The 27,970-nt window shown below is 50.4% G+C and overlaps 1 protein-coding gene across 1 annotated transcript in view; it reads left to right on the forward strand.

Annotated features, from left to right (window-relative positions):
* Positions 1–27,970, forward strand: part of Wdr62 (WD repeat domain 62) — a 38,574-nt gene that overhangs the window by 5,025 nt on the left and 5,579 nt on the right. Inside the window, exons 2-21 of the mRNA XM_052166651.1 lie at positions 234–325; positions 1,401–1,463; positions 3,004–3,061; positions 3,614–3,784; positions 4,557–4,694; positions 5,038–5,220; positions 7,178–7,338; positions 9,567–9,756; positions 11,521–11,658; positions 12,448–12,626; positions 15,253–15,344; positions 17,120–17,245; positions 18,797–18,864; positions 18,946–19,067; positions 20,483–20,558; positions 21,441–21,552; positions 21,650–21,713; positions 22,233–22,355; positions 23,131–23,264; positions 26,086–26,138. Of these exons, the coding sequence (XP_052022611.1) occupies positions 234–325; positions 1,401–1,463; positions 3,004–3,061; positions 3,614–3,784; positions 4,557–4,694; positions 5,038–5,220; positions 7,178–7,338; positions 9,567–9,756; positions 11,521–11,658; positions 12,448–12,626; positions 15,253–15,344; positions 17,120–17,245; positions 18,797–18,864; positions 18,946–19,067; positions 20,483–20,558; positions 21,441–21,552; positions 21,650–21,713; positions 22,233–22,355; positions 23,131–23,264; positions 26,086–26,138 (2,343 nt within the window). The remainder of the gene's footprint in view (positions 1–233; positions 326–1,400; positions 1,464–3,003; positions 3,062–3,613; positions 3,785–4,556; positions 4,695–5,037; positions 5,221–7,177; positions 7,339–9,566; positions 9,757–11,520; positions 11,659–12,447; positions 12,627–15,252; positions 15,345–17,119; positions 17,246–18,796; positions 18,865–18,945; positions 19,068–20,482; positions 20,559–21,440; positions 21,553–21,649; positions 21,714–22,232; positions 22,356–23,130; positions 23,265–26,085; positions 26,139–27,970) is intronic.

Consider the following 27,970-nt stretch of genomic DNA (forward strand, 5'->3'; position numbering starts at 1 on the left):
CAGGCATTCTCCCTCTCCTGTAGGCGCATCTTCTCCCTGGCTAGCACTTGTTCCTCTTGCAGCAGGCCAGGGAATGCTGTCAAAGGTCACGTGCTGGTTGCTGGTAACCAGTAGGACTTGAGAAGCCCAGAGCATGTGTGGAATGCAGCAAGAATTAAGATCGTGGCTGAGGCATCTGCGCTGTGTGGGGGCTGCTGGAGCAAATCTTTTTCTGACAGCCCTTTCCTTTGCAGGTGACACTTGAGAAGGTGCTTGGCATCACAGCCCAGAACAGCAGCGGGCTAACCTGTGACCCTGGAACAGGCCATGTGGCCTACTTAGCAGGGTAAGCACGTGTGTGGGCTTCAGCGGCTGGTCACTGGTTAGGGATTTGGAGTTGCAGTCACTGGTGCATGTCTCTGGCCTGGCTTTTCCATCTGTAGAAGGCTGCTCCCTCTGAGGGCCACGGAGGGGACTCCACAAGCCATCTGTGTCAAGAGTAGTACCCGGCAAGGCAGTGCTTAGACAGCCTTTGAATCAAACGTGGGGTGTGGCAGTTACGGGCTAAAACCCAAACTTATGTCAAGTGCATCTGCATAAACTCTTCTTAGCGCCTCTGCTCTCCCTAGGAATAGGCTCCATTTGGGGAGCTGAGAGAACTGAAGGAGATCGGGATTAGTCCAGAGATACTTGTCTAGCCCAGCACTGCTTAGGCAGTGCACAAGCCTCTTCACCTCCCCCAGCGAGATTGGGCCCAGCAGACTCATAGGAACAAACAGTATCTATTAACGAGACCTTGGGAAGCAGTCTAAGATTGAGGACAGGCTGAGCTCTTAAATCCAGCTGGCACACAGTCACATCCCCACTCCATTTCTGACCTGCTGGGTGGCCTGTGCAAAGAACTTCCCCTCTCTGGCCTTCGGTCCTCTAAATGAGATATAAATAAGTCAGATATAAATAAGTTAGATATAAAGCACTCTGGCCTCACCTGACAGCTGTGAGGATTCAAGACAATTATAGCCATAAGGTCTGCGTAGGCCTAGGGCCTGCCACTCCCACAAAGGAAGTGCTTGTTTTTGTTTAAGAATGTATTGACACATGTCCAGGATTTCTCAACATTAATATCTGGAGGACGGGGAGAGCAGAAAGAGACTCTTCGGCCCAGCAGGCGCCTGATAGAAGCTGAGCTGCAGCACGGCTGCAGAGTGCTTGCCTGGCGTGTTTGACCATGGGTCATCCTCAGTACTAGGGAAAAGCACAGGAGCCGGAGACAGGAAGGAAGGGTTCAGAGCCAGCCTAGGCTACATGATGAGTCAAAAACCAGCAACAAAACCAGGGGGAGCCTTTGGGAAGAGAATCGTCCCCAGGTCCAGTGCTTCTGCCAAGCCCCCAGTTTAGACTTGTTTTCTTTTTTTCCCTAGCTGTGTGGTGGTGGTCTTGAACCCCAAGGAGAATAAGCAGCAACATATATTTAACACTACCAGGTAGGCTGGGACTGGGCATGGGACAGGCTTGGGAGACCAAATCCCCTTCCCCTCAGAGCCTGGAGGTGTTTGTGGATGGCGACTCACTCCCTAAGCCATGTTCACAGGACCTGCTTTGTGCTAAGTACTGTTTAGGTGTTGGTGACAGCAGTTAGCAGAGACAAGGATCTGCCCTCTAGAGTTCTAAACTGCATGGGAGACAGACCATAAACCCAACAGCAGATTACTAGCTGATTATGAGAGGGAAATCCCTGCAGGGGTGTTAGGAAAGAGAACAGGGAATGCTGTATCAGAAGGCCTCCCAGAGTTTGAGAGCAAATGGAAGTAATGATACTCATGTACAGGAACACTAGCAAGGGCAGAGGCACAGCCGAGAGGAAGAGGCAGGTAACAGCAGAGTAGTCATGGCCCCAAGTGCTGGGCGCAGCTCACCAAGAGGGAAAGGCAGCCCAAAGGCAGCCCCAACGGCAGCTGCGCCACCCCTTGATCTTAGGGAGGGAGCTGGATGTCATAGGGACTATAAAAAGAAGTCACTGGATGGCATACACAGGCCAGGGAGGATGGTCAGTCATCGTGGGGTTGCCATGTTCACATAGGAACCAGGTGGGTGGCACCCGGAGCCTGTAATTCCATCACTTAGGGTGCTGAGGCAGGAGGATTGTGAAATAAGGCCTGAGCTATACAATGAGGTCTTGTTTAAGAAAACAAAGTGTGTAAAAATAGGATTGAAACAAAGGAGGAGCTAAAAGCTCTCCAGTCTGGGCATGGGCTTGCTCCAGAGGGCATGGCAGCTAGTCAACCCATGTTCAGGGTAGTCTTAGTACCCGAGACTGGCTGGAGAGAGCTCTGGGTGTAAATCCTTGCTATGCAAGCACGAGGACCTAAATCTAGACCTCAGGGCCCACAAAAGTAGTTAGGTATGGTGATGTGCTTATAGTTCCCAGTGCGAGAAAGGAAAGACGGGGATCCCTGGGGTCTCACTGGCCAGCCAGCCTAGCCTAACTGGTGAGCCCTAGGTCCTAGTGAGGGACCCTGTCTCAAGAAAATAAGCAGATAGCTTCTGAGGAGTGACACTGATCATTGATCTTTGACCTCATGTGCATTCTTGCACACACAGAGTATTATAAACATTTCAGTTGTTGGGGTTTCTAGAATACTCACTGAGCTATATCTGTGCCCTGTCTACCAGGGTTCACCCAGGAGCACCGCTCCCTAGTTAGGCCGAGCCTGTACCATTTCCTGCACCCGAGTTTCAGGGCTCTGTTAGAGGCAGATACGGTCCTGGAAAGCTCACTAGGGAAGGAAGCAGAACCTCGATTCTGGGTCTGTAGTGTTTGGGTTTGGTATTGAGGGAGGAGGAGACCTTAGGTTTTGTTCCATTGCCTGAGTGCCAGGCTGGGCACAGAGGCTACAGTGGCTGTGTGGGAGCTGCTGGCACTTGTTTTGCCAAGCCTTTCCCCAGCCTTGGGGACCACCAGTGGATAGAGTGACAAGAGCCCAGTGCTTGGTGGAACCAGTGACGACCTTTGCTTGTCCCCAGGAAGTCCCTGAGTGCTCTGGCCTTCTCCCCAGATGGGAAGTACATAGTGACAGGAGAGGTGAGTCTTGGCTGGGGGGGAGGGGGGGGCAGGGCCATGCTTTCTGCTTCCAGCAGACTTCGGAATCCCTGAAGTGGCTACTGATTTTACAAAAGCCCTGTGGCAAATAGGGGAGGTGGCTTTTGGTAACAAGTGCCAACTTCAGCTTAAACAAGCCCTTCTAACCCTGTATGTGTCTTAGTCAGGGTTTTACTGCTGTGAACAGACACCATGACCAAGGCAACTCTTATAAGGACAGCATTTCATTGGGGCTGGCTTACAGGTTCAGAGGTTCAGTCCACTATCATCAAGGTGGGAGCACGGCAGCATGCAGGCAGGCATGGTGCAGGAGGAACTGAGAGTTGTACATCTTGTTCTGAAGTCAGGAGAAGACTGACTTCCAGGCAGCTAGATAAGGGTCTTAAAGCCCATGCCCACAGTGACACACCTACTCCAACAAGGTCACACCTTCTAATAGTGCCACTTTTTGTGCCAAGCATGTACAAACCATCACACCCTGCCTTACACATCATTCAGCAATAGTAATGGCCTCCCCCCCAACCCCTTTCCCAGAATGGACACCGGCCAGCTGTGCGCATCTGGGATGTGGAGGAGAAGACTCAGGTGGCAGAGATGCTGGGCCACAAGTATGGTGTGGCCTGTGTGGCCTTCTCACCCAACATGAAGCACATCGTGTCCATGGGCTACCAGCATGACATGGTCCTTAATGTTTGGGACTGGAAGGTGAGAACCGAGTGGGCATGCGGGCATCTGGGCAGGCAGGGAGCCACCAGCACCAGAAACCTTGGGCATCAGAGAGCACTACCAGTCTATTGCCTCTGTTGCACCATGCTTACAGTGAGGCTTCTGTCCCTGAAGTCACTTGGAGGCAAGGTGGAGTTCGATGTAGGAAACAGATGGGGAACCAAGCACCCACACCGCAAGATTATGACAGAAGTATTATTTTTATGCCGTCTAGCTATGACTGGACAAATGCCCTGACTATTTCTTCACCTGTCAGATGGCTTTCCTAGCATCTACCTATTTGTGTGAGCTGCAGCTCCCTGGCATGCTCTCTAAGGCTGGGCTTTGGCACAGCTGTAGTGGGACTTGCAGTCCTGGTTCTGCTTCTAACTTTGAGCACAGCCTGGCAGGGTGGGTGCAGGAACACTTCCCTCCTCAGCTGGAGTCCACAGCTTATTCTATGAGGGGCTCAGGGCAGGTCCCAGGGCAGAGCCCTTCGCGTTGTAGCCATGATTGTGTCGTCCTTACCTCCCGCTGTTACCGTGCCCAGCACGCAGCTGCTGATCTTGGCCCTGGGTGAGTGGGAGTTGTGAAACTCACTCTTCCTGGGACCTTTGTCTGCTCTTCTCGGGACTGGGAATGACCAGAGCTGCACAGTTTTCCCTAGAGTATAGATGGCTTCCAGGTCCAAGGACAGGGAAAGTGAGCAGGGGGAGCCTGGTGTGGAGATGGGTGGGCAGTGCTGTGAGCCACTCTGTGCTTACTCTTCCAGAAAGACATTGTGGTGGCTTCCAACAAGGTGTCATGTAGAGTCATCGCTCTCTCCTTCTCTGAGGACAGCAGCTACTTTGTCACCGTCGGGAATCGGCATGTGAGGTTTTGGTTCTTGGAAGCCTCTACTGAGGCCAAGGTGAGGTTCTGCCCCCCTCTGGTCAGGTCTCAGAGTCACTGGCAGCATGGCTCCTATGTCTACCTGAGACTTGGAAGCAGGGTCTTCCAGGTCACCTGGCTTCCCGGGCATCCAGGTGCTGACTAATAATCTTGCTGGACTCTGCCCCCAGCCAGAGCTCACCACTGGACCACTGCCTCCTGGCCCCTCTGCCCCCAGTATGGGTTCTGCTTTTCTTCCTTCTCCTCTACATGGAAGACTCTTCAAAGCCCTCCTTTGCAGCTGTGTCCGCAAAGGACCTATTATGGCCATGTTAAGCACGAGGCAAGGACATAGTCTCTAATGTGGCCTGCTCTGCTTCCAGGTGAACAGCACAGTGCCCCTGGTAGGGCGCTCAGGCATCCTGGGTGAGCTGCACAACAATATCTTTTGTGGCGTGGCCTGCGGCCGGGGCCGGATGGCCGGCAATACCTTCTGTGTGTCCTACTCTGGCCTCCTCTGCCAGTTCAATGAGAAGAGGGTGCTGGACAAGTGGATCAACCTGAAGGTAACCCCCCTCCCCCACTTCCCGCTGCTGGCTGAAGGGTGGGGAGCGCCTCTTCCCACCTGCTGCTCATCTGGGGAGGGGCTGAGGTGGTTCGTGTTCTCTCTGAGACAGGGTCCCCTTCGTTGTGAAGTTCAGTCTGTCCTGAGGCTCACGGTCGTCCTCTTTTCTCAGCCTCCTGAGGGATGCTTGGCTTCATGCCAGTGGCTGACAGCACAGATTCCGGGTGTGACTCTCCCTTTTTGAGCCTTAGTTTTCTCATCTCCTCATCTGTCAAAGCAAATACTGAGCCAGTAAGCTGGCTGAGCAAGTCGGTGTGCAGCCTGGCAGCCCCAGCTCTCCTCACTGGAAGGAGGGAACTCGCTCCCTCAGACTGTCCCCTCACTGCCACACGTGCCAATGCTATGGCCAGAACATCCCTTCCTCCTGCACAAAGAAATAAATCAGGAAAAAAATTAACAAAGTGGACAAGGAAGGCACCTGGGATAATATGCTGGAGTCATTGTTTTCATAGTTTAAGGAATTTTGAGCCTACTTTTTTCTGTCAAAAAAGAAAAGCCTGTGCAAATATGTAAAGGTCAGTGTTGTAATAAACTGCAGAGTTATTGTTTTTTCCTCTCAGTGCCTGAAAGTTGAGTCCAAGCTCCAAGCTCAGTGTCCCGGTGGCAGTGCACACCCCATGGAAGCAATGTGCTTTTTGCTCATTTTCTGGGCTGCCTCCGTCACTGTCCCCAGAACTTAAGAGCTTACAGCATATGGAAGTGTTCCAAGTTTTATCTGTCTTCTAGGAACTTAGACACCATTTGTAAAATGATGTTATTTTTACTTGTGTATATTATGTGTGTGTGCAAATGAGTGCAGGTTCCTATAGCAGCCAGAAGAAGGGGTCAGAGCGCCTGCAGTGGAGGTACAGACAGTTGTGAGCTGACCACTGTGGGTGCTGGGAACCACCCTCGGCCTCTGTCACTGCATAAGTGCAGGTGCCCACGGAGGCCCCAGGTGGTGTGGGATGCAGTGGGCACTGGGGACAAGCTCCTGTCCTTCTCCAGAGCATCAGCACTTGTCACTCAGGAGCCATCCGTCTCTTCGGCCATAGCTTCTTTTTCTTATTTTTCCTTTAATCTTTTTTCTCCTAGAACTTAAACAACTTTGAATCAACTTAAAAGCTATTTTTGTTTGTTTGCTTCTGTTGAGACAAGGTCTCTTTATAGTCCTGGCTGGCCCCAAACTTGTGATCCTTCGACTTCAGATTTTCTAGTGGTGGGATTACAGTGGTCACCACCACTGTTGGTATAAGAAATCCCCTTTGTTAGTAAGGTATGGTGTTGCACACCCTAATCCTAGCACTTGGGAGGCTGAGGCCAGAGAATTACCAAAAATACCACTCTGTCTTAGTCTCCATAGTGAGATTTTGTCTCAAAAAACAAGCAAAACCAAAAATAACACTAACACACACACACACACACTTATTTTGACAGAGCACCGAATGATTCATAAATCCCTACAGGAAGCTAGAGTTTGTGTAGATTTTGGCACTTTTGTCTGTGTGTCTGGGTCTAAACTTCAACCCCAGATACTACAAGTGACCTGGGATTGTCTGCTGCAGATATACTTTTCTCAGATTTCTTTCTTTGTAATTTATGTGCATGCTTGTTCTGATTGCATGTGTGCGTGTGCACCATTTACGCTTCGGTGCCTGTGGAGGTCAAATGAGGCATTCAGAGCCCCTGGAGTGACGGAGGGTTGTGAGCCAACATGTGGCTGTGACTTGAACTCTGCAAGAACAAGTGCTCTTAACTGCTGAGCCATCTTTGCATCCCCAACAAATTTTTTACAAACAGTTAAGTTGCTCTGTGAATAACTGTGGCAACTCTGCCACAAACCATGCGTCTCTCTGCATAATGGCACATCTTCAGTGGTGACTGTTGCTATATTTCAAAATCATGTAAAATACCCTCAGGTCTCCTTGTCTTCCTGCCTGTGTGTCAGTGACGAGTTGATCTTCTGTGGATGCACAGATGGGATAGTCCGCATCTTCCAGGCCCACAGCCTACTCTACCTCACCAACCTGCCCAAACCACACTACCTGGGAGTAGACGTGGCCCAAGGACTGGACTCCAGGTACTGTCCTACACTGGGGAAGAAGGGTATGTGCACAGTCTGTTGGATAGCATCCATCCATCCACCTGCCAGCCCATACCCGCTCTTAGCTCTGACCATCAGTGGCGCGTGTGTGTGCCTCAAATTTCAGCTCCAGAAGCAAGCTCGGTTGGGGGGGGGGGGGTAAGGGGACACTGCTGCATCAGGGAAGAAATGCTCAGAGCAGGAATGATGACAAGCAAACATGTCCTCCTGGGCTGTAACATTTATTAGGCAGCTACTCAATGACAGCCCAAGGCTGAAAGCAGGAATCTGGGCCGGGACAATCTCTGCCAGCATCCAGGCATTGTATTTATTGTCTTTAATCCCAGTACTCAGGAGGCAGAGACAGGCTGATCTCTGAGTTAAAGGCCAGCCTGGTCTACAGAATGAGAACCAGGACAGCCAGAGCTACACAGAGAAACCCTGTCTCAAAACAACAACAACAACAACAAAAATCTGACAGCAAAACCTCTGCTCCGTGGCAGAAGCTTCAGTCCAGGTCAGGGCTCCATGGCGAGTCCACAGTGGGAGAGTAGTGCCGCAAGGAAGGAAGGAAGGAAGGAAGGAAGGAAGGAAGGAAGGAAGGAAGGAAGGAAGGAGTGATAGAGAAGTGTGCTAGGCAGGGCTGTGGCCACTGAAGAGCTAAAAAAGAAGTCCGTGGTGTTATTCATTAATAGCTAGTATAAATGGTGCCTCATGCTGCAGAACTAGCAGAGGGTTGGGGACTGGCTGGCTGGAATGCTGATGGAGACCAGCTGGGTGAGCCTGTGACTCTTGGAGGTCCCTGGGACTAGCTGTAGGGGTGGCATGATAAGTCCTGGGATGTAGAACCATCTGAATGCCATGTCCGGAGTGGACAGAGGGCCAGGCTGCGGCCTGTTTTCTTTGTTGCAAGTGTTTTTGTGGGAAGTAGCGTGGGTATCTATCTGTGATGGGCCGCCTCTTTGGAGATTGTTAGCTCCAAGGACAGTAACTTCTCCAAGAGGAGGCTGGAGAGGGAGTGGCTGGGTATGGAAAGGGAAGAGAAGGAAAGAGCAAGCTACAGATCCTGGTGGATTGCAGTAGCCAGACTGCCTAGCTCCTCCTCCCGTAGTGTGCTGTGGGGCCTCATCAGTGTGCCCTCTGAGTCCTCATCTGTAAAACAAACCCCGCTTTGCCTGGGGAGAATTGAGTGCAAGTACTATATAGCCTTTGTAGGAACCCAAGGCCTCAGGCCTTTGCACTGCTGTTTTGGATCAGTTATTAATGAGACCACATAGAAAAGAGGAGGCCTGAGGTATATGTTCATTTCCCTCTGGACAGAAATGGCCAGGATCTTGGGTTGAACGGAACAGGGAATGAAATTGATAGTCAGTAATTCAGCCGGGCATTGTGGCACACACCTGCAGCAGATCTTAGTGAGTTCAAGGGCATCCTTGTTCGACTCACACCCACATGCCATCAAAGGAAGTACCAGGCTAGCTATGTAGTAAGGTCTTATCTCAAACAAAAGGGACTGAAGAAATGGCTCACTGATTAAAAGCACTTGCTGATCTGCCAGAGGACCTGAGTTCTGTTCCCAGCACCCTCTTATGACCTCTATGGGTACCAAGCACACAAAGGATGCAGACATTTTCTTCCTCTTCCTCTTCCTCTTCCTCTTCCTCCTCCTCATCTTCCCTCTTCCCTCCTTCTTTGTTCCTCCTCCTCCTCCTTTTCCTCCTCCTCCTCTTACAGGGTTTCTCTGTGTAGCCCTACCTGTCTTCGAACTCACTCTATAGACCAGAGATCTGCCTGCCTCTGTCTCCTAGTGCTAGGATTAAAAATGTGCCCACCACAGCTGTCAATGTTGTCATTGGTGTGTAAATTGCAGATGGCAGATGCTGTTGATCTCACCACTGAAGACCATCAAGGGTGTGGTGCTTGCACAACTACAGACTATAGTGGATGCCGCCATTGTTTCATGATCTTCTTGAAGCTGCATGCTTATGTAACTTCTCAGTCATACTTTCATTTCTAATGTAGCAACAAATAATACAGTCATTTTCAGGAAAATGAATGTGCTCTCCAAGCCAGACAGGCACTTCCAGTTTGCAACTTATATTAGAAGCAAAACAAAAGAAAAGAGAGGGCAAAGAAGTGGAACTGGAGTAGGAAGATGGCTAGCCACAAAGACACGGGGATGGCTGACTGGTGCTGATAGTGACTGACCCGTATGGCTTTGGTAGCTTCCTCTTCCACAGAAAAGCAGAAGCCGTCTACCCAGATACAGTGGCCCTGACCTTTGACCCCAACCACCAGTGGCTATCCTGTGTTTACAAAGACCACAGCATCTACATCTGGGACGTCAAGGACATTAATGAAGTCAGCAAGATATGGTCAGAGCTCTTCCACAGCTCCTTTGTCTGGAATGTGGAGGTGAGACCTCTTTCCCTCTTCTCTGTCCAGCCTGTCCCCTTGGGCTCAGCCTGAATATTCTCCATAGAGCTTAGAGAACTCAAATTTAACCATTGTGTTAAAAGATACAAACTGAGCTAGGTTTGGTGGCACACCTGTAATCCCACACTTGAGATGTGGAGGCAGGTGGATTGGGAGTTCAAGGGCATCCTTGGCTGTACAGAATATTCAAGGCCAACCTAGGATACAGGAAGACCTGTCACAAAGAAAAAAAAAACTTGCACTGGGTTGGTGACCCATGCATGCTTTTTTAATCCCAGTATTCTGAAGGTAGAGGCTGCCAGATCTAAGTTTAAGGCCATAGCAAATTCCAGGCCTGCAAATTCCAAGACTGTACAGAAAAAGAGACCCTATAATAACGAGAATAAATGAAAGGAAGGAAGGCAGGCCAAAAGCTCTGTTTAGAGATTAGGGAGATGGCTCAGTGGTAAGACTATATGCTGCTCTTGGAAGTACGGGGTGTATCGTGGCTCAGGGTGGCCCTAGACCACAGTTCCAGGAGATCATTGCTCCTGTGCCTCAGGTGGTGTTGCATGCATATGATGTACATGCATGCAGGCAAAACTCAAACATAAAGAGAAAGCTGTGTGCAGCTAATTGACTGTTGTTGGCAGATATTGAGGTTCAACGCACAGACCCATTTCTTAACTGAGGGGTTCACTCTGGGCTGTCCTCATGCTGTCAGTTCTTCTCTTGGCCTGCTCGCATGGGCGAGGAGTTGTTTGTAGCATTTGGTCACGTGGTGCATCTGATGCTGTGATGGCTGAGGCTTGGGTCTTCCCCCCACGTCCCTGTTTGCAGTACCACCAGCTGATTCTCTGCCTGCGATGGTCCCTGCTCGTTCCCTTTCACAGCAGTCTATAACTAGTATATTTTATCATGGTGGACGTGCTTTGGTCATCACCAACCATAGTGTTGGAGTTCAAATTGTCTATTCTTGGACAACTGGAGCTTTTCCACGTTGGCTTCTGCGGTTGGAAGCAACCCTAATGGCCTTTGGTAGCACTGTACCAGTAGGGTGCCAAGGCCTGGACCAGCCAGCCTTTTTTTTTTTTTTTTTTTTTTTAAATAACTGTGTTTTAGTGGGAATTGGCATGGGTGGTTTAATTTTTGCTTTCATTTTTTGCTGCTGAGGTTGAACCCACAGCTATATCCATACTATTTAAGAACCCTACCACAGAGCTGCATTTCCATCCTGCCAGTCATTCAGGGCACGAAGGTAACTCCTAGTTGTCAAAGACACAGGAAATACCCTAGTATTCATTTGGGCTTTTTTCTTCCACATCATAAATACCAGAACTGAAGAATGGCAATTAGTCAATTCTAAAAAGGTCACTTTGTTTAAAAACACACACGCGCGCACGCGCACACACACACACACACACACTTTTATACAGGGTCTCATTGTGTAGCCCTAGCTAGCCTTGAACTCAGAAGTATCTACCTCTTCCAAGTGCTGGGATTACAGGTGTGCACCACTACTCCTGTGTTGTGTTCTCGAGACTAGAACATAGAATCTTGTTATGTAGTCCTCAAATTTTTTTTCTTTTATTCTGTTTGAAACAAGGATTCCTGTAGCCCAGGCTAGTTTTGAACCCAGTATGTAGCCAAGTCTGAAGTAAACATCTGATCCACCTGCCTCAATTCCCAACTAGCGCCATTTCAGGCTTTAGCTTAGTTTTTCACCCACATGCAGCAGCCGTGCCCTGTTCTCTGGGACTGTAGGTGTACCCTGAATTTGAAGACCAGAGAGCTTGCCTGCCGTCGGGGACTTTCCTGACTTGTTCCTCAGACAACACCATCCGCTTCTGGAATATGGATAGCGGCTCTGACCCGCAGTGGCAGAAAAACATCTTCAGTGACGTGAGTAGCTGCTCTGCACCCTAGTTCCTGGACTGTGCTGACTTTCCTGTGGAATGGGACACTAGGCCTCCCCAGGGCCAGGGACCAGGACTGGGGCAGCCCTGTCTCTCTGTGTTCCTTCCTCCCTCACCATGCTCAGTGGCATGATTTCTCCTCTTTCTTTTCCACCTGGCTTCTGCTGTTCAAGTCTGTGTCTGGATCCTCCCCTGGCAGCCCGACTAGAGATAATCTTGCTTCCAAGTCTTGAGTAGCAACACAAGGAGAGTACAGTGGGCAGGGACTTATCTCATCTAAGTGGCTGTCACGCGGGGGACCTCAGGTGGTGTGTTAAATGGATGGTAGGGAGAGGCCTGGAGGGCTGGAGAGAAACAGTTTCCTGAAGTTTTGTCCAGTACTACTAGGTTAGCAAGGGACCCTTTCTGGGGAGCTGAGAACTGAATCATTTATTTATTTTACAATTTGTTAAAAGACCCTTCTACTATTGGGACACCTCCAAGTTTAGTGAGAAACAGACAGGGTTCAATAATTTTAAATCATATGCACACACAACTGCACCTTAAAGGAAAGGACAGGATGCTAGTCCACCGGCACACTATCGCCAGAGTCCGGCCAGCAGAAGTGGCTTCTTCTGGAAGAGAACACTTTAGCCACAGTATGAGGGATGGGGGGAATGGAGGAGGGGACAGACTCCATACCCGGGGAAGAACCTATGCAAAGGTCCTGAGGTGACATTAAGACTTGTTGAATGCTGTAAGCTCCTTGCAGTACTGACCATAGCTCTCCCCACAGTCTCTGCTGAAGGTGGTCTATGTGGAGAATGACATCCAGCACCTGCAGGACACGTCTCACTTCCCAGACCGAGGCAATGAGAACGGGACTCCCATGGATATGAAGGCTGGGGTTCGAGTCATGCAGGTCAGTCCTGATGGCCAGCACTTGGCCTCAGGCGACCGCAGTGGAAATCTGAGGCAAGTGGCCCTGAGAGTGGCTGGTGTTCACTTCCTGGGCCCTGCGGGGGCAGTCTCAGAGCACTGGGGAGGAGTCCCGGTCTTGATGCCTCAGCTGCTGGTTGGGAATAAGGAACCATGGGTAATAATCCAGTTTCCAACAGCACCTCCGGACTTCAACTGGGAGGGGCTTCCTGAAGGTCATAGTAGCAGCCAGGACCTCAGCAGCTTCGTGGAATAGCTTCCTTACTGGCCAGGGAGATTTAGGGAACACTCACGTGCATTGACACAGAAACTAGGTCACTGCGAGGAGCCAGCTGTAAGGGCCTGGGTACTGAGGATTCAGTGCAGAAGAGCAGAGAAGGCCCAGGTGGTCTGCCCACCTCCCAAGGTTGTTCATTACTTTTATTTGGTTGTTTTGTTGTTGTTTTCTGTGTCTCATGGGTGTGTGGGTGTGTCTATCTAGAAGAGGCTAAAGGGATGCCAGATGATTACTTATGCTGGCATAAGACTGGTTCATACTACAGGCATCCCAGAGTGGCCTAGAACTTACCGTGCAGCCCAGTTCGGTCTTCAGTTTGTGTCTGTCCTCCTGCCTCAGCCTTTCGAGGGCTAGCGTTGTAGGATAGGCATGAGCAGCCATCGTGCCTAGCTAATGGTGCTGGCTGAAGGTGAGCTCCACTCAAGAGAGCAGGTTGTAAGGGGCTACCTGGCGCTGTGCCATCTGAGTCTTGAAAGGAGCAAGCAAGTGGGGAAGAGACTGCAAAGCGTGTGCCACAGAGGGGCAGCTAGCTACCACAGAGTGGCTAGTGACTTGCGTCTAAGTGATTTACCGCATGTGCGTGTGTGCACGCCTGCGCATGTACATAACACTGTGAAAATCAGAAGACAACCTTCGAGGGCCAGCTCCTCCCTGGAGAGTCAAGTCATTAGTTCTGGCAGCAGTCACCCTCACCCACCATCTCTTTAGCACTAGTCTGTTTTTTGTTTTTGTTTCATTTTTTCCTGTGAAATTCTGTGATTTTTAAATATTGGCAGTGTGCTATCAGCCACTGCTTTGAGTGAGGTGAGTGTGCCACTGAGCTGCTCATGGTGACAGCTCTCCCTTGACTGGCAAACAGTATGAGGTGCTAGCACGGCTGAACACTCTTTTTTTTTGGTGGGGGAGAAGTTCGAGACAGGGTTTCTCTGTATAACCCTGGCTGTCCTGGAACTCACTCTGTAGACCAGGCTGGCCTCGAACTCAGAAATCCGCCTGCCTCTGCCTCCCACTACTGCCTGGCCTACAACTGAACACTCTTGCCCATGCCCTGTGATGGCCAGGCACTGTGACACCTTTGATTGAGTCCTCTAAGTCTGCTGTGGGGAAGCCCTGGCTTAAACACATCCCAGCGGACAGGAGAGGAGCCATGGTGGCAAAAAAAACGAGCCAAGGCTACATTCGAGGATGGTTAAGAATGAAGGGAGCCAAATGTGGGTGACCTTTCAACCTACCACTCAGGAGACAGAGGCCAGCCTGGCACCAGAGCAAGTTCCAGGACATCCAGGCTGTCTTTAAAAGCAGGGGGGGGGGCTGGAGAGATGCCTCTTCTGGATGTCATAAGTTCAAATCCCAGCAACCACATGGTGGCTCATGACCAGAAACAAATAAAAACACCTATGGGCCAGAGGAGGAGGACCAGTGGGGCCAGAGCAAGAGGGAGAAGAGAAGGGGGGAAAAGAAGAGAAAAGGTGGGGGCTGGGAGAAGGGAGGGAACAAAGCATGATGCTACATTCATTCTCCCTAAAAGCTGGAGAGGAGGCTCAGTTACTTACTGAGTGCTTACTGCTCTCACAGACAGCTCACAACTGCTCCGGCTCTAGAGAATCTAATGATTTCGCCCTCGCCCCCCCCCCCCCCCCCCCCCCGCGCACACACGCACACACACACACAAGGATGCACACATATATTTTAAAAGTAGGCATACGAGTTTAGTGTTGACTTAGAGACAGGTGGATCTCTGTGGCCTGAGGCCACCCTGGTCTACATAGCAAGTACAAGGCCAGCTAGGGCTAGATAGTGAGGACTCTCTCTCCCTCGAAAGGATAAATAATCTGTTTTTATTTCCATGGGAGGCCTCCTTTCTTCTGAGGAGAAGGGAGAAGGAGAGGGAGAGACTGGAGAGAGAGGAGAGAGAGGGGAAGCTTCGATCAGGATAGAAAGAAAGAGAACAGCTGGGCCATGATAGTGCATGCCTTTAATCCCAGCACTTGGGAGGCTGAGGCAGGTGGATTTCTGTGAGTTCCAGGACAGCCAGGGCTATACAAGAAATCCTATCTTCAAAAAAAAAAAAGAAAGAAAGAAAAAAGAAAAGAAAGGTAAATCTATGAATACAGTCTCTGATTCTTTGCCCTTCTCATCAGAGACTGCCTATGATACTTAGCTCTGTAAAAATGGCTTTTGCTGCAGAGAACTGTCCTCAATCCCTGTGGTTATATTTTGGCTGTGGTGTCCTTGCCTGCACTGTCCCCTTTATCACAGCGCTGTTCTGGATGGGAAGGTGTGGTTTGGCATCTCAGGCTACTGACATGATAAGATGGCAGACTGGGGCTGGTAGGCAGGCAGAGGCAGGTGAGCAGGGTAAAGTCGGCAGTGTGTGTCTCCCAGGGTCCACGAGCTGCACTTCATGGATGAGCTGATCAAGGTGGAGGCGCACGATGCCGAGGTGCTGTGCCTGGAGTACTCCAAGCCCGAGACAGGTGAGCCCTCACTGGACCACGGTGGCTTGGATTCCACAAAGTGAGACAGCAAAAGTGAGACTCCTGCTGGTCCCAGAACCTCATTGAGGCCCGAGATGCTGTGTGAGTGAGGATGTGAGTGAGCTCCTCGTCTACTGGATGGACAGAGCGCTAGGCATTCCTTTTAAAATGTTAAATGGCTACAAAAGACTTGCAAGAGTATTATAGCAAATACTACAGCCCTTCCTATCATCTAGATGCAGGTTTTTCTCTTAAATGCAGTCCAGCCCTTTGACTGCGCATGACTTCTCTGCTTTTCTCTCCCACTGTTCTGTGTGTGTGCGTGTGCTACATTCAGATCAAAATAAGAGCACACACACTTTGGTTTTTTGCTGGGTGATGTAAAGGTTCAGGCATAATGTCCCCTGACCCTCCACTACCCTCAGAAGAAGACTATCTGCGTTTACATGACTGTGCTGGGGGCGCAGCTCCATGCTGGAACATTACCTATCATTGTAGATGCCCTGGGTCTCACCTTGGTCACATTATCCATACATACATGCACATGTGTCTATATCTATTTATATGCACACACATATGAACACAGTGCTACACTTATCAAATGTGTGCATTCCGCTCTGATACCATGATGTTTATACAGTGGCTCTTACTCAAACTCTGTGAGTTCCTAAGTACTGTCTCTCTAATCTAGGTTAGTACTGCTTCTAATCTAGGTTCACATGCTTTTGCTATTGTGGCTTTACTACTGTTTTTATTGTGGAGTACTTCCTCAGTCTTAACTTGGCATTTGGACTTTGGCTTTCTGCAGTGTACAGGCCAGTCATATAGAATTTCCCTCCGTTTGAAATTTATCTGTTTTCTTCATCTTTTGGTTCAGGCAATACACTTTCGAAATATCCTGTGTTGAGCTTCTTTTGTGCTGCTATAATGAAATACCATGACCAAAGATGATGTATAGAAGAGAGAATTTATTTTACCTCATGCTTCCAGGAGGGTAGAGACCATTTATGTCAGGGAAGGCATGACATGTGACAAGAACAGGAAGTCAGCTGATGATTTCATCTGCACAGAGGAAGCAGAGAGAGCAGGAACAGGGTGAGGCTGTGAGTCCTCACAGTTGGTCCCCAGTGATACACTTCCAGCAAAAAGGCTCGAGCCCCTCCATACAATGCATTTCTCATTCAGACCACCACAGTACCCAGTTTCAATAGAGTTCCATCCTGCTGCGATGTGATGATTCTCCACACCAGCCTTCGTTCTCCACACTCTGCCCATCAGATTCTTTTTCAGTGTCTCTTTCCTGAGCTAGCCCAGCCTCAGGCTGTGTTATTAAAACTTTACTACGTGACCAGAGCAGGCAGAGTCTGAAGGCCAGTAAGAGGGAGGAGGCCCAACGATAGGATTGGCTGAAAGATGTCATCAAGGCCTGACTGGGGTCTGGGCAGCCAAGACTCAGAGCTGGACCATGGTTTGAAGTGAGGCTGAGAGAATGCCTGGGCTTCCATGGCAACCCACAGTAGGACTGACCAGGAGGAGTGCTGTGGTGTGTGTGCTTCGGTGCCTATGCACATAAGCGGAGTGCGCACACACACAAGGTTTGCAAACTTTACCAAACTGGGGCCTCTGGGAAAAGGCTACCTAGAGCCCAGGACTTGGACTTTCTTGGGTTGAGGCAGCTTAGCTGCAGCTCTGAAGCCAAAGACCCCTTCTCCAAGCATTGGACATCTCAGTCACCTGCTTCTCTGTTAGCCCTGGCCTGTCTTCTCCACTCACAGGAGTGACTTTGCTGGCTTCAGCCAGTCGGGACCGGCTCATCCACGTGTTAAATGTGGAGAAGAACTACAACCTGGAACAGACCCTGGATGACCATTCCTCCTCCATCACTGCCATTAAGTTTGCCGGTAAGTCAGCACAGTTATGACCTGTGGCCTGAGAGAAATGAGTCGCAACCAGGGGAATCTAAAGACTGGACTTCTTGGTTTACTGAGTTATAAAAAGTAATGTCAATAATGCTATTTTAAAAGTGAATGGGAGGCTTCAGCAAGCGCTGGCTTGCACCTTTAATCCCAGTACTCGAGAGACAGAGGCAGGCAGGTGAATCTCTGTGAGATTAGGGCCTGCCTGGTCTACAGAGTGAGTTCTAAGACTGTAGGGGCTATACAAAGAAACTCTCAAAAAAAAAAAAAGGACTTGGACTTGATTTGGTTCACAGTTTAGGAGAAGGTACAGTTCTTGGTAGGAAGGCATGACTGCAGGAGTAGGAGATGTATCCAGTCAGGAACAGAGAGAGGTCCATCCATGCTGAGGCTGCTCCACACAGTGCTGTCCCCATTCCCACTCAGGGTGGGTCATCCCGCCTTGGTTAAACCTCTGCAGGTTTCCTCTCACACACGTCCTATGTTACAGAGGTGATTCCAAAGTGACTTGGCAGTGCAGATGTACCCACAGAGGCTGAAGAGATGGCTCAGTGGGGAAGAAGCATGGTGATCTGCATTTTGATCCCCAGCACCCACATAAAAAGCTACCTGTAATCCCAGTGCTGAAAGTGTAGGATTCTTGTGAACTTCAGTTTCAATGAAAGATGAAGGAAGACCTGTGTAGTAAACTAAGGTGGAAGAGGCAGGCACGATGGCTCAGCTGGTGAAGGTACTTGATGCCAAGTCTGACGGCCCTGGAACCCACACAAATGGGAGAGAGACCCACTTCCTGCACGCTGTCCTCTGACCGCCACACGCACACTATACACTGTGTATACAATACATTAATAAATGTTTTTAAAAAAGGGTCAAAGGTAACAGGCAGATAGCTGCTAGTCGTTTAACCTGTGGGAGCGTGGGCCTGTAATGTCAGTACTTGGAAGTGGAGATAGGTGGATCCTGTAAGAGCATCCTCAGCTCTATACAAGGCTCTCAAGTGCAGCCCACACTAGCCTCGAACTTACTGTGGAGCTAAGAATGACCTTGAGTTGATCTCCCCACCTTTGTTTCTTAAGTGCTGGGATCACAGGCACAGGTCACACACACGCAGTTTCCACTTGTTCTGATTTATCTTAAGTGCTGGGACATTGAGCGTACTAAACAAGGGTTATATCACTGAGCTGTGTGCCTGGCCCTTAGTTGTTTTTTGTGACAGGATTTCTTATAGCCAAGCTGGCTTAGAACTTGAGTTCCTCCTGCCTTTAGCTGCCCAAGTGCTGGATTACAGAGTGCTGGGGTTACCACCATGCACCACACCCCCATCTCAAATGCTGTCTCCTCCGCCCTGTATGCCCATTCTCTGCCCAGACCTGCCTCACATAGCATGGCTTAGAAGGCCTCCCCACCAGCAGGAACCTTTCTGATCCTGATAGAATTGGTTTCTCGTCCTGAAGTAGGATTTCCAGCTTCTCATTTCCCTTCTTCCTGTGTAGCATAGGGCGCAGCCCTGTCTACCCTCTTCTCCTTCTCTTCCAGGCACCAGAGACGTCCAAATGATCAGTTGTGGGGCTGACAAAAGCATCTACTTTCGGAGTGCCCAGCAGGTAAAGTGGGGTGGCCTCCTTGGGGACTTAGGTCAGGAGCTTGTCATGGGTGCCCTCTGAAGGTCTTGCCTGCCCTACCAGACCTCGGATGGGCTGCACTTTGTCCGTACCCACCACGTAGCAGAGAAGACCACCTTGTATGACATGGATATTGACATCACACAGAAGTACGTGGCAGTGGCCTGCCAGGACCGCAATGTAAGGTGAGGTCCCCTGTCCCTTTGTCGGCCTGGCCCCACCTTGCTCCCAGCTTGGCCTAGTAAGATCTTGCTTGCTAACTGTCTGCTCCCTGAGAAGAGACTGCCTGCTTTTTCTCACTCACTGTTCATTGAAAAGCTGGTGAGGCTGATGGACCCAGCCTTTGTTTCTTAGAAGTGTGCTTCAAGCAGGCATGTGTCATGACTACTGTAATAGCAGGTTCTTAGCAAGCTGAGATGAGATCACCCTTCAAAAGTGATCTTGGCTATAGGCAGCCATGTATGTAATGTGACAGGGGTCCCAAAGGCAATGGCAGCCCTTCAGTTCCCGGAATATTAGGAGAGATACAGCCTCATGGTAGTGTGATGAGATTCTTAAAGGGAAAGAACTGGAGTATAAGGAGAGTTAGTGCAGTCTATGGTGAGCACAATAGAGTCAGTGGTAGGCCCTTCCATTCCCAGAGTATTAGGCCTAACATCATAGGCGACATTGAGGGGCCCCAAAAGGAGACAGGCCTTTCAGTTCTGTAAGACAAAGTAGGTTTCTGAGGGGCTCAGGGTAGGAGGATTTATGTGACTTAGAAGTTACAAGGCACTGATAAAAGTAGTTATATTTCAAGGTTGTCTCTCAGCTGTCTGAGGGAGGGAGAGAACTCGATAAGTGTTGCAAGGTTACACCAGCTCTGCTCTGAGGCTGAGACAGAGAGTGCAAGAGGAGGGAGCCTCTTTTCAAGGGGAAGAGAGTGTCAGAGGATCTTGATCCTTATCATAGCAGTGCATGCCTGTAATCCCAGCACTGGGGAAAAACATCGGGGGGTTCACGACCAGCCTTAGATACATAGCAAATTGGAAGCCACCATGACCTACATGAGACCTGGTCTCAAAAAGCCAGAGGAGGAGGAGCTGCTCCAGAGGCTTAGCCAGCAGCCCTGCAGACTCGTGGCTCTCCTGGCACTGTGGGGATGGAGAAGTCATAAACTCACAGTGTAGTTAACTCTCACTTGAGCTCCTATCTGGCCAGGAGAATGCTGCTATCCCAGAGGGCCATGGGAGACCAGCCCTCGCTTATGAAGCTCAAGAATCCATGAGAGCACATAGGGCATCAGGGCCAGCATGGGGAGTGTGTTCTCTTCTGGTGGCCTGCGGGAGGGCCAGGGGCATCAGGGCCAGCCTGGGAATGTGTTCTCTGCTTCCTTCCTGGGCGCCTCCAGCCTGGGGCTGAGCTCTAAGCTTGCTGTGTGACAGACAGGGAGCAGATGCCAAATCCGCTGTACTCCAGGACGTGACCTCTGCTCGAGGTGGGGCTCCCTCCTAGACATCATAGAGACAGGAGGAAGCAGAGGCTTCTAGAGCAGAGAGCAGCAGGGCCAGGAGTAAAGGGAGGTGTCTTCTGTTCCCACATGGCAACCCCACTTCCCCAGGGTCTACAACACAGTGAGTGGGAAACAGAAGAAGTGCTACAAGGGCTCCCAGGGTGACGAGGGGTCCCTGCTGAAGGTGAGCATGAGCCTCAGACATACCTGCCCAGCCCCCAACACCCCCAGCCCCACCCTGCCTCCAGCCGTCTCTCTCCTTGGTGCTTATTAAACCGCTCCCTGGGAACAGTGCCCACTCAGGCCTGGCTAGCCAAGGGTGCTTGAGTTGGAGCAGAGGGAAGGGTCCTCTATTGCTGAGTGGGCTCTAGTCTGGGTGACAGTGGGGTATGGCTGGAAGAAGCAGAGAGACTTTCACTCCTTTCCTGGCTTGTTCTCCCACAGGACACAGGACAAGTAGGCACTTCTCAGAGACTCTGGCCCTAGGGAGTTGTTCTGAGTTCGGGGTCCCTGAACAGTTCCCAGCTGTGCCTCAGGCTGACTGTGTGGCCTTGTGTAGGTGTTCAATCCGGTTCTATCATCTGTCAAATGCAAATAAAAACAGCTTCCATCCTAGGGTTGTTTTGCAGAGGGTTAACTTTGCAGGCACTCAGTCCTTAGCCCAGGGCCTGGCCACCATCACTTCTGCCTTGGTAACTGCTAATCCACCCCTCCCACCCCCCAAGACAGGGTTTCTCTGTGTAGCCCTGGCTGTCCTGGAATTCACTTGGTAGACCAGGCTGGCCTCAAACTCTGAAATCCGCCTGCCTCTGCCTCCCAAGTGCTGGGATTAAAGGCGTACACCGCCACCGCTGCCTGGCCATGTGGCTGTTAATTCTTCTCCAGCAAAATGAGAGCAGAAACTCCTGCCATGCCAGGGTGTGTCATGAGACTGCCCTGAGTTGATTCCCTGTACCAAGTGTCCAGAACAAGAGAAGTGGTCACTCAGGGTGGTCCTGAGATGATTGGCTCAGGCATCCCAATAGGGATAAAGCAAGCAGCTCAAGTGACATATGACTTCCCTTAGGTCCACGTAGACCCCTCAGGCACCTTCCTGGCCACAAGCTGCTCTGATAAAAGCATCTCCATGATTGACTTTTACTCGGGCGAGTGTGTTGCCAAGATGTTTGGCCATTCAGGTAGGTGTTTGGCCATTCAGGAAGGCAACTGCCCGTGCCCCCCTTCCTGTTCCCACAGCCTGACCCAGAGTAAGAATGGCCTCTCCTTTGCTTGCAGAAATTGTCACTGGCATGAAGTTCACCTATGACTGCCGCCACTTGATCACAGTATCTGGAGACAGGTAGGACAAGTGTGGAGGCTGCCCGTGGGTGGGCCTCACTCTCGGAGCAGGTGGGCATGCATCATGGGGAGAGGGGCTCAGTCCTAGCATGCTGTGCTTTTAGTCTGTGGAGAGTGCTTCAAAGCTCCTGGCTTACTCTCAGGTCGGTCAGTGTATGCCTTGCGTCATTTCTAGCCCTAAGTTCCACCCCAGATCTGTCATTTCCTTGTGATGTTGGACAGGTCCTTTCTCCTCTCTGAGCCTTGGTCCCCATCATGAAAGCACGATGATGTACCCCATCTATGGCATTGCTTGGTTCTGGGGAAGGAGGTCTTTTGTTTCTCCCTTTGATTTACCAAGGTTCTGCCCAAAGCTCTTGAGTCTTGAGGCCCCAAAGCAGGCCCTAGTTTTCTGGAATGCCTGGACCTTGAGCCAGAGTCCAAAGCCCTTAAACTAAGCTGACATGGCATCTGTGGAGTGAATCTTAGCCTCGGTGATATGGGCTGTGCCTGCGGCCCCTGCATGAATTTTTCTTTGCAGCTGTGTGTTCATCTGGCACCTGGGCCCGGAGATCACCTCTTGCATGAAGCAGCATTTGCTGGAGATCAACCACCAGGAGCAGCAGCCGCAGCCCAAGGACCAGAAGTGGAGCGGCCCTCCCAGGTCCTGCCAGCCCCAAGACCAGGGAAGTGGCCAAGGCCAAGAAAGCCCTGGCTAAGCCCTCCCTAGCCTTCGCCTGTTGGGAACGGCAGGCTTTGGGAACAAGGCTCCAAAAACATACTTCCAAAAGGTTTTAAAGTGCAGAAACATCATGCTTAGAGGACCCTTCCTTCCCATCAGTGAGAGGGGTGCTCAGGAGAACTAGCAGGGACTCCAGTGTCACTGAGTGTCCTGTTACCCTTCGGCCCAGAGTTGCTCATTCTTTTACGTGAGTTCCCTAAGCACATTGCTGTAGTCTTTCTTCCTTTCTCGGACTGTTTTGGAGTAAACTCCCATGATGATTTTTAATACAGTCTTGCCAGCTAGCCCAGACTGGCCTTAAACTCAAGGCAGCCCCCCTGCCTCAGCTCCCAGGTGTTGAGATTATAGGCGTGAGCCACAATGCCTGGCTCAGATTCTGATTTGAGATTGAAGATGTTGGTGGGTGCTTACTTTAGCAGGAATGTTTAGACGTTTCTGTTCTGCTCTGGGTCTCTTCATGTCTGGTTCTCACCCTGGAAGCTTTGCCAGAGCCTCCAGAGGCTTCCGGTGTCTGTGAGGAATGACTGGCCAAGGCACCAAGGGGATGGACCCTTGTTGGTGCTATAGTCTTGAGACTAATACACTCCTTGTGCTACCAGCAGTCATAGCTGAAGCTTTGGACAGACTCGGCTCTAGACAAATCCCTGTCTCACCCCATTTACCTACGTTTCTCTCCTTTCTGTTTTCCTTCCTGAAGCCAGGAGACATATGCATCCACACCAAGTGAGATTCGTTCCCTGAGCCCTGGAGAGCAGACAGAGGATGAGATGGAGGAGGAATGTGAACCAGAAGAGTTGCTGAAAACACCATCCAAAGAGAGCTTGGACCCAGGTCAGGGAAAGGGGACCAGTAGCCTTGGGTCAAAACTAATAGTGTAATATGTAATATGGATTTTGGCTGATATAACTGAAAAAATGAATACTATCTAAGATTTGCTGGGTCTAGGTAGTCATGTGATATTGAAAGGAAGATACTTTCCCATTGAGTATCGTGCACCTGCCTGTTACACTCCAGGCTAAAAGCCCAGCATTTAGCTGCATAGCAAGTTGAGGCTAGCCTGTGTATTTAATCCCAAAAGATCTCTGTGAATTCGAGACCAACCTGGTCTACATAGGAAGTCTATACATAGCAAGTTTCAGGACAGCCTGTACTACATAGAGAAAACCTATCTCAAAAAGAGAAATTTTGCTGAGTGTGGTTGGTCACATATATAATACGATGAAGGAGGGGGATTGCAAGTCCCAGGCTAGCCTGAGCTACATAGTAAGGAACACTTTATCTCAAAACCACAAAGAAAAGATCTTTTTCTCCATCCTCTGCCTCTTCTGTTCTTCACATTGCCTTTGTACATAGGCAGACTCACCTTTTTGAAGAGAGAAGAGGCCTCTATCAGCTGTAGGCTTATAAAACTGCAGAGAAATGAGCACACCTTCCTAATTCGCAAGCAAAGTCCTGGAGTTGTGATTTGTGTTTTGAAGTAAACTGTGGCCCACGTCTGAACCAGTTGCTGGGACCCCCGCAGGCTAAGGCTTGGTCAGCCCTGTCTAAGTACCTGAGTGTGGCCGGGCAGGAGCTGAGGACCGAGGGAACTTCCCCACAGGGTTTCCCAGGGTAAAGGAGGCTGCTGTTACTCGGCATAGGGTGCACACCAGCTCCACTTGATATAGATCTAGCTGTGTGCCTGCTCCCCTGCATCTGCCCTTATGCCCGCAAGATGGCTGCTCAAGTTCCGGGCATCAGGGCTGGCTGAAGAGGGAAGACAGTCTCTCTTAAGAATCTCCCTTTAAGCTGGGCGGTGGTGACGCACACCTGTAATCCCAGCACTCTGGGAGGCAGAGGCAGGCGGATTTCTGAGTTCGAGGCCAGCCTGGTCTACAGAGTGAGTTCCAGGATAGCCAGGGCTATACAGAGAAACCCTGTCTCCAAAAAACCAGAAAAAAAAAAAAAAAGAATCTCCCTTTAAAGATGCTCCTAGCAGGCCTGTAATCATGGAGGTTGAGGCAGGAGAGCAGTAATCTCAAGACCAACCTGGTTTGCAGAGTGAGTTCCAGGCCAGTCTGGGGACTTAGCCTAGGAACCTGTCTCACCGAAAAAAAGCCAAGGAAAGCCGGATGTGGTGGCACACATCTGTAGTCCCAGCACTTGGGAGGCAGAGGCAGGCAGATTTCTGAGTTCGAGGCCAGCCTGGTCTACAGAGTGAGTTCCAGGACAGCCAGGGCTACACAGAGAAACCCTGTCTTGAAAACAAACAAACAAAAAAGACAAAAAGCCGAGGAAGTAGCCCTGTAAAACAGGGCATGTGTTTACCTGTGTATGTGAGACCCTGGTGCAGCACCACACACAAATGCATAGAGAGGAAGCCTGTTCTCAGAAGTCGCTTTCAGACTTTCCGTGTGTCTCGCTGGCCATCTATCGTGCCTCCAGCTGTAAGAGAGGCTAGAAGCAGACAGAGCTGGGTATCTGTAGGGTGGCTCTCTGGAGGGACAGAAGGACGGACTTTGGCTTCCTGAGACATAATAGCAGTGTGAGAATTTATCTGGACAAAGCAGGTGTAATTTTTCTTGATAGCTCCCACACTCCCAGTCTGCTGTTCCACACTGACCACTAGGTTGGTTTAGATTGTCAGCCTTTCCCTGAACACTAATACTCTGTGTGCATTATGGATGTAAATCCTAGTATACTATAGCTGCTGTTCCCCTCTCCTCTTAGAAACCCCTTCTCCGACTGTGTGTGAGTGGATGTAAGGCAGAAGTCCAGCTCTCGCTCACAGCATCCTGGGAGTTATTCTAGTGAGCATCTAGTCGTTTCCTTTTTTCTGTTGTTTTTTCTTCTCGAGACAGGGTTTCTCTGTGTAGCCCTGGCTGTCCTGGAACTCCCTCTGTAGACCAGGCTGGCCTCGAATTCAGAAATCCACCTGCCTCTGTCTCCCAAGTGCTGGGATTAAAGGCGTGCACCACCACCGCCCGGCTCTTTTTTCTTTTTCTTTTTTCAAGGGGGCGAGGAGCAGGGTTTCTCTGAGTGCTGAGTGCTGGGATTAAAGGCGTGTGCCGCCACCAGCCCACTCAGTGTTTTCCTAATTTCATACCATGCTGTGGAAGCTGCATCCACCTTTCCTGGGTCACCTACTTGGGCATTGAGTATTTTTCCTGAGCAGGTACACTGGATCCTGACATCAGAACACTTTTTATTTTAAAAGGGAACCCCAAGAGTCCTCCACATTCAGTTGTATGTGCTATCCAAAATGGTGTGTGAGGCAGTGCCCACTTTCCCTCACACTGCTGGGCGGATTGAACTCAGGGCTCTGAACATGCCGGAGCTAGCCCTCTGCAGCCAAGCCCCGACCATGGTCACTTTGTAGCCTGGACTGTCCTGGAGCTATTGCTTCTCCTGCCTCAGCCTCCTGAATGCTGAGACTATAGGCACGCAGCAGTACACTCAGCCCTTCCCCCCAGTATTTACACTTGGTGAGTCTTATAGGAAACAGTATACCTTATCTAAATTTTCATTTCTCTGACAACTAGTGAGGTTGAGCATCTTTTGACCTAGCCCTGGGTTCTTGTGGCAGCCCTTTTGGGGAAAGCTCAGTTCTAAGTGTGGTCCATTCCTCTCGGAGGTTGCTTGGTGTGTCCTCATGTGACCCTTGTGTCTGCAGATCCTCGGTGCCTACTGACCAATGGCAAGCTGCCCCTCTGGGCAAAGCGGCTGGTGAGTGTACTGGGAGGGTGGGGGTTAGTGGCTGGAGGGGAGCCCTCCCCTTCCTTCAGGAAGTCCCTTTTTTTCCTCTGTGTGTCCTTTCTGTGGAAAACTCCATCATCCTTTCAGTCTCAGCTGAGGCAACCGTCTGGCCCATGCCTGCCACTGTTGCGGCCATTGGCAGTGGGATAGGGAGCAGGGGATAGTCTTGCTCTTCCAGGCCTGCTCTCCTGTGAGGAGAAGTGGGAGAGGGCTTGTACCTCACATTTAGTAATCTGTGTAGTATGTGGGAGCGGATATATGCAAGAGAGGAAACAACACTAGGAAGGAAAGTAAAGATTGTTCAGGATATCAGTTTAGTGCCAAGCTGCGTCTACTCAAGTCTCCAGACAGGAGATGGTGACAGGAAATGGGCCATGGGACAGGCAGGGAAGAGGCCTAGAAGAGAGGCATGCCAGGGGCCTGGATCAGAGGGAAATGAGTGGACTCTAGAGAGGTTTCAAAGATGGAGCCATTCAGTTGGCTATGAGGGAAAGAAACACCACAAAGATAGTGGTGGGTGGGAGGAGTGCTTGCTGTTACCATGGGTGAGGGGCAGGCTGGGAGCAGAACCCTGGCCTTTAGCCAGAGCTGTGGGCCAGGCCTGTAATCCCGGGTATTCAGGAGACTGACGCGGGAGGATCACAGGGTCAAGGCCTGTGTGTACTGAGGAGTGAGGAGAAGACCATCCTGGCAGCTTAGTAAGACCTCAACCTGGGAGTGAAGCAGTAAGGTGGGCACACACCCAGCATTGGGAGGACGGGAAGGGGATGTGGGGTTCACAGGAGTTCAAGGCCAGCCTGGGGTAAATGCGACTGTCTCTAACAAAATGATGGGTTGGAGATGACGGCGATTGTTAGAGTTTGTGACGCCCTCGGCTGTGGCGATGCACCTCTCTAGCTCCGGCCCCAGAGGGTAAAGACAGGCTTAGGTCATCCTCTGCTACATAGCAAGTTCCAGGCCAGCCAGAGGTCCACAAGGACACGAGACCCTGTCTCCGAAACAGACAAAATACAAAGTGGTCACAAGTGAAGAGAAGGCTGGGAGATGGGTCACAGCACAGTGAGGCCTTAGGCTTCACCTCAGTACTGCAAACAGCGAAGGTTTATCCCCCTAGGTCAGGCCTGCCTTCCCTCCCTCCCTCCCTCCGCAGGCCTCAGCTTCTCCCTGCCCACACATGGTACAGTGATGCACAGCATGGACAGGGGGCCTGCTCAGTTCCCAGCCCCCTCCTGTCTTTACTGTCTTCACTCACACAGAAATCATTAGTCTATTTTAATTTCCTGGAAAACAATTTTATTTTACATTTTTAAAAGTTAGAGTATTTAAAAAAAAAAATTAGCTGAGCAGTGTGTAGCACACACCTTTAATCCCAGCACTTGGAGGCAGAGGCAGGTGGATCTCAGAGTTTCAGGCCAGCCTGGTCTACAGAGTGAGTTCCAGGCCAGCCTGGGATACACAGAGAAACCCTGCCTTGAAAAGATAAAAGACAAAGCAAAACCTTCAGTGGGGCTTTTCCTATCCCTGTTCACAGACAGGAAGTCTGAGGCCCAGAGAAGTTGAGTGCATATTCAGCTGACTCACAGTTGGGCATGAGAAAATGTAGAATTAACACACTAATCACAAATGTGCCCTCTCCAGCAACAGCTTTGGTAGAAGAGGAACAGGGTTGTGTTTGAGTGACAGCTGACAGAATTGGTGAAATACAAATGACGGGAAGGACAAACTACATTGGGAGGAGAATGGCTGCCACTGTTTGGGGCAAAGGATCACTGGGGCTGGTGAGGCTGGGGAGCAGATAAAGG

This window comes from Apodemus sylvaticus, chromosome 1 (genome assembly GCF_947179515.1).
Source record: "Apodemus sylvaticus chromosome 1, mApoSyl1.1, whole genome shotgun sequence".
Lineage (NCBI taxonomy): Eukaryota > Metazoa > Chordata > Mammalia > Rodentia > Muridae > Apodemus > Apodemus sylvaticus.